Source organism: Lontra canadensis, unplaced genomic scaffold, assembly GCF_010015895.1.
Source record: "Lontra canadensis isolate GAN:19392208 unplaced genomic scaffold, GSC_riverotter_1.0 scaffold2266, whole genome shotgun sequence".
Taxonomy (NCBI): Eukaryota; Metazoa; Chordata; class Mammalia; order Carnivora; family Mustelidae; genus Lontra; species Lontra canadensis.
The window spans coordinates 1-5,594 of NW_022633250.1; the positions used below are offsets into that span (position 1 = coordinate 1).

At 39.3% G+C, this 5,594-nt stretch overlaps 1 protein-coding gene across 1 annotated transcript; it reads left to right on the plus strand.

The window, feature by feature from the left end:
- Window positions 1-156: 156 nt before the first annotated feature.
- Window positions 157-5,130, plus strand: LOC116863685 (complement component receptor 1-like protein; the record flags this gene model as incomplete). The annotated part of the gene is made up of 3 exons (XM_032851064.1): window positions 157-336; window positions 971-1,070; window positions 5,010-5,130. Coding segments are annotated over 3 exons (380 nt in total), but the record flags the coding sequence as incomplete, so codon positions are not given.
- Window positions 5,131-5,594: the final 464 nt, after the last annotated feature.

A 5,594-nucleotide genomic window follows, 5' to 3' on the forward strand; every position in this document is an offset into this window, starting at 1 on the left:
CTCATCTCTATGTTCACTAGTAAGAGATGCAAACATTTCAACATTATTAAGGTGTTCTGTTTCATTGATCGCATCTATGAAGCACACTGGAGAAAAAGAGGAAGTAAATAGAAGTTTCTCCATTAACTTGGATGTCACTATGGTCTTGCTCTCCAGGTCGGTGCAAAGCCCCGGAACACCTTCCATTTGCCAAGCTGGCAAATGCTACGGACGAGTATGAGTTTCCCATCGGGACATTTCTGAAGTATGAGTGCCGCCCTGGTTACTATGGGAGAGGGTTCTTTATCACCTGCCTACCCAACTCGGTCTGGTCAAGTGCCGAAAACAAGTGTCAGCGTAAGTACCTCTGGACTGAGAACTCTGTGTCAATCAGACATCCGTAGAGCTGAATCAATTGTTCAGATTTTGGAACTAAGACACGTACGATTATTATGTTTGCCTCGAGTAGAGTACATGTGACAATTATACTTTCTGTCACACCTTCTTACTGCTCTGACTTGCTGGCACCTCCATTACAAGGTCACTTCATGAGAAATGACCTTCACAAGACACAATGCAGGAAAAAGCTCCATTCAGTAGGAGTTTCCCATTGTCACCATTGAAACTACATCACCAATGACTCAGAAAAGGGAAGAAAAAAGTAGGTGGGGAGAGAACCCCGATTTCGAGATCTCTGATTTAAGCTGGTTGGATGACAAAATAACCACTTTGGTAAAAAGTAAAGTTTGCATTTTTCTGGGGTGCACAACACAGGGAAAAGATCAATGAGGAGGGGAGGTCTGTTTTTGGAAGTGGAGCTTAGTAGGTGGCTGACTCTCAGGCAGTCGTGTTAGTTTCTCTGAGATGGCAAAATCTGCGGAACCACAAATACTTTTCAGTAAACTCCATCCAGGTTGGGACCTTATGTGCTTACTGAGAGAAGTTCGGCTTGTTCTATACCCAATCCCCCAATTCTGCTTCTCCCCCATAGGGAGATCATGTGGAACTCCTCCAGAACCCGCCAATGGCAAAATGACTGTAAACGGAGATGCCCGGTTTGGATCAACTGTTAATTACGCCTGTAATGAAGGGTGAGTCGGCAGCAGCATCATTTGGGTTGACAGTTCCAGAGCTATAGCACCAATCTCTAAACAAGAGTCTTAGAAAGTCTTCCTGTCCATTCAAACCATAGCAATAAGATTTCTAAGTAGACATGGTGGCTTGAATCCAGGTATTAAACTACATTTGAAAAGACTAAACAAACATTTGAAAAATAGGAAGCACCTGTATCTGTGCTAGAAACTTGGGGGTGGGGAGGAAAGATGTCTAGGGCACACCAAATTCATGCGCCTAGAACCAAGTGAAACGTTCACTAAATGGCAAGGACCAGGTCTCTAAAGAAGCAAATGGAACAACCATTAGTGGCTCTGCGCACATATTCCCACCCCAAAGCAACAAGAGCTGGAGATGGTGGACTCAGAAGTGGGAAAGAATGACTTGTTTAGGATGATGGAACCCTGAGGTGCAGAGGCAAATCTTGATTGTTATAGCCCCTCTCCAGAAAGGTGCACGGTGCAGACATTTGCTGTGGCTTATCCTTAAAGGAGATAATCAATTATCTGCTTTGCCTTATATCTTAACTTTTGCTTTTAAAAAAAAAACTTATTTATTGCTTACTTAAAAGACATATAATGTAACATAAGTGATCATTAAAATCAGGAAGAAATAAAGTGAACTTCAGGGTATATGCTATCCACCTTAGGATATTGCTAGAACCTTAGGAAACATTGCTAGAACCTTAGACGTCTCCACTGTGCCTTTCCCAGTTCCCATTCCTCCACCTCCAGGATCTCTCTGGAAATGTATAGATGTATAGATCAATAGAACAGAACTGAGAACGCAGAAGTAACCCCACACACTTATGGTCAACTCCTTTTCAGCAAGGGTGCCAGGACAATCCAATGGTGAAAGAATAGTCTTTTCAACAACTGGTCTTGGGACAACTAAACAGCCAAATATAAACCCACAAAGTAGGAGGAATGAGTATCATGAATCATGTTAACAGATTAAGCCTGAAATATTTGAGTAACTCCACTTGGTCTAGAAGTATAGTAAATATTATCTCTGCATTCCTACATTTGTTTTGTAATATCTTCTTTCACATGTTTTCCTTTTATTCTCATAGGAATGATAGGCTTAATAATGTTCCATTCTCAACCTGTCCTCGTCTGGCTTTACAGCCAATTTATCTATATAAAATGAGCAGAGCGTGGTTCTTTTCCAAAGCAGGCTGGATCTGTCCATCTTTTTTTCCAATATCTTCTGGTATTTCTGTGTTCTTTTAAATATATTTGAGGCTATGTAATTAAGCGCATGCACATTGAATACTTCCAAGAGCATTAAAACTTATTGTAGTGGTTTGCTCCTTCTTTCTAATAATGCTTTTCAGTTAGTCTATTTGTGTGTACACTTATACTCCTATTATATATTTAATATAACTACATTGCTTTTTGATTATTTACCCACTCTCCTTAAATCTTTTGACTTTTTACTCTCCTGTATCATTCTATGTTAGGCGAGTCTCTGATAAATAATCAATAGTTAGATTTCCTTCATCCAGTTTGATAATGTCTACCTTTTAACTAAGGAGTTTAATCCATTTGCTTTTAATGTAACTACTAATATTTAAAATTAATGCCTACTACCTGATTTTGTGTTTCTATTTATACCAATTTTATAGTTTCACACTTCCTCAACTTTTGTGTTCATTAGGTTTTCTATTCTTTTTCCATTCTGTCCTTCACTAGCTTGGAAAATAGAGGCTCTATTTCTAAGAAGTTCCTCTGGAAATTTTAACTTGTATACTTGAGAAATGCAAAAGTTAATCCCTACATTTATCTCCCTGCTTGCAACACATGGATGTAAGAAAATTTCAACAAATTTGCATTTGCAAATATAGTCAATAATACATTGAATTTATGTGATCCCATTCACTTATGAATTTGTGTAATCAATATAGAAAGCTAGAAGTTAAGGGGAAAATGTAAAGGGCTAGCATTGTAGCCCAATGACTCAATCTTGACCTGAAAAAGATGGACAAAAGAAATTCAGATGGATCTTAATGGATTTAACCCAGTAGGATAAAAATTTTTAAGATAGATTGAACATTCAAAAGTCAATCAACATGATCAACTCTATAAACAGGCTAAAGAAGAAAAATATATGCCCCTAGCAATTGACAGAAAATGCAGTTGGCAAAATCCAGTGTCAATTCGTGACAGAAACTCACAGCAAGTTAGGAATAGCCTTGAACAAGTCTGAAATCTAGGTGTCAGCAGGTTGGTTCCTACTGGGAGCTCGGAGGAAGAATCCATTTCGTGCTTTTCTCCTAGCTTCTGGTGCTTGTCAGCTGTCCTTGGCATCATGAGCTATAAACACATCATTCCTACCTCTGCGTCTGTCCTCACATGGCTTTTCCTCTGTCTGTGTCAACGTTTTCTGTCTGTCTCCTTGTCCAGATTTCCTTCTTCTTCTGAGGACAACAGTCATTGCATTAGGGCCCATGTTAATCCAGTATGACCTCATCTTAACTCTCTTATATCTGCAAGACCGTGTTTCCAAAAAAAGTCAGATTCTAAGGTTTCAGGACAGGAATTTGGAGGCACACGAACAGACATTTCACTGAAGAGAGTTTATCGATGGAAAGTAAGTACAGGAAAAGATATTCAGCTTCATTAGCCCTTAGGAAAATACAGATGAAAACAACAGTGAAACAATATGACACATATATCTGAGTGGCAAAAATACAAACTAGTGAAAACAGCAGATGCTAGCGTGGTTGTAGAGGAACTGGATTACTCGTTCATTGCTGATAGGAACAGAAACTGGTTAACCCTCCCTGGATAACATAAATGAGCTATCAAGCCATGGAAAGCCGGGAGGAAACTTAATTGCATTTTACTAGGTGAAAGAATCCAGTCTGAACAGGCTCAATACTGTATAATTCCAGGGAAGTGGCATTCTACAAAAGAAAATATGGAGTAAAAAGATCCGTAGTAGCCAAGGGGTGGGAGGAGGGAGAGACGAATAGGCAGATCTCCGAAGATGTTTAGGGCAGTGAAACTACTCTGTGTCATTCTGTTAGGGTGCATCCATGTCAACATGTGTTTGTCTAGACCCACAGACTATACAACGCCAAGACTGAACCCTGCTGTAAACCATGGACTACAGGGGATAATGATGTGTCAATGTAGGTTCATAGTTGCGAGCCACTATACCAGTCTGGTGGGGGATGTGGATAATGTGGGAAGGAATGCATGTGTAGGGAAAGGGAGTATATGGGAAATCCCCTGTATCCTCTGGCCAATATTACCATGAACCCAGAACAGCTCTTAAATATAGTCTGTATAAAAACTGAATACTTGTAAGCACACTCACATACCCACAAATTAGTACAAACAAAACTGAGGAAGTCCGAATAAAATTGGCGATCATACCTATGTCAGAATCCTGGTTTTAATGTTTTACTACAGTTTTGCAAGACATTATCCATGGGAGAAATTTACATTTTCCAAGTCTTATGGCACACTTTGAACAGTTTGTGGCATACTAAGTGAGAATTGCTGCCTTTAACGTTTTACATAGGAAATCCGTGTTCACCTTGTTTTGTTCTGCTTGGATTTCCTTTGGTTCTAGTTTGAAGAATCTTAAACATGTTAGGCTTAAATTAAAAGGTAGCTCAGTGTAATTAAGAGCAGAGGACCCATTTAGCTTAGACATCCGAATAAAGATTAAAATTTGGGAAAGTGGTAGTATACTGTCACAAATTGTGATATATATATATACTATGTCATGTAATATGTATACGTAGTATATGTATACATATATGTACATATATATACACATACAAAGTATATACCATGTCATACACTATGACAAATGGAAATTGTCCTTCTGAATTCTCCGGGATACACTCTCTTGTAAGTAGCCACTTCAGTGGGAAAATAACATTCATTCTTCTTTCCCTCTAGATACCGACTTATTGGTAAGACCTCTATTGCATGCATCATCTCAGGCAAGACTGTCACCTGGGATGACGACCCACCTATTTGTGAGAGTGAGTTGAAATAGTCCTTGTTCTTACCTTTTCCAGTAGATTCTAAGTTTCCCCCTGAAGTTATACAAATCTTAAGTGGATTCCTTTTGTGCATTCTATCCCTCAAAACCTATGTGGTTTCTGGCAACTGTTTCCTTATGTTTTTGCCTTATGTCGTGCCTTTTCTGAATCTGGGGACTTAATGTGTAAAAGCCTTCAAACCTTACTTTTCCTTCAATTAATTCAGAATGACGTTGATTGTGCCACCCCCAGTGTAACAGTCATTCTGCTTGGCAAATTGGTCAAGATTTTTCTAAAGCGATGCTCTCCAAGGCTGGTGAAGCTGTGGATCAATCAACACTCGCACACACGTGGAGGTCCACAAAACCTCTTGAGAGGCACCATGTGCCATAAGCCTCAAAATGGACATAGACTTTGACCCACTTCTTAGAATTTATACTTGGGAGATAAATACAGACTTTTCCTAGGAATTCACTATACCCTTCTCATTGCTTCATTC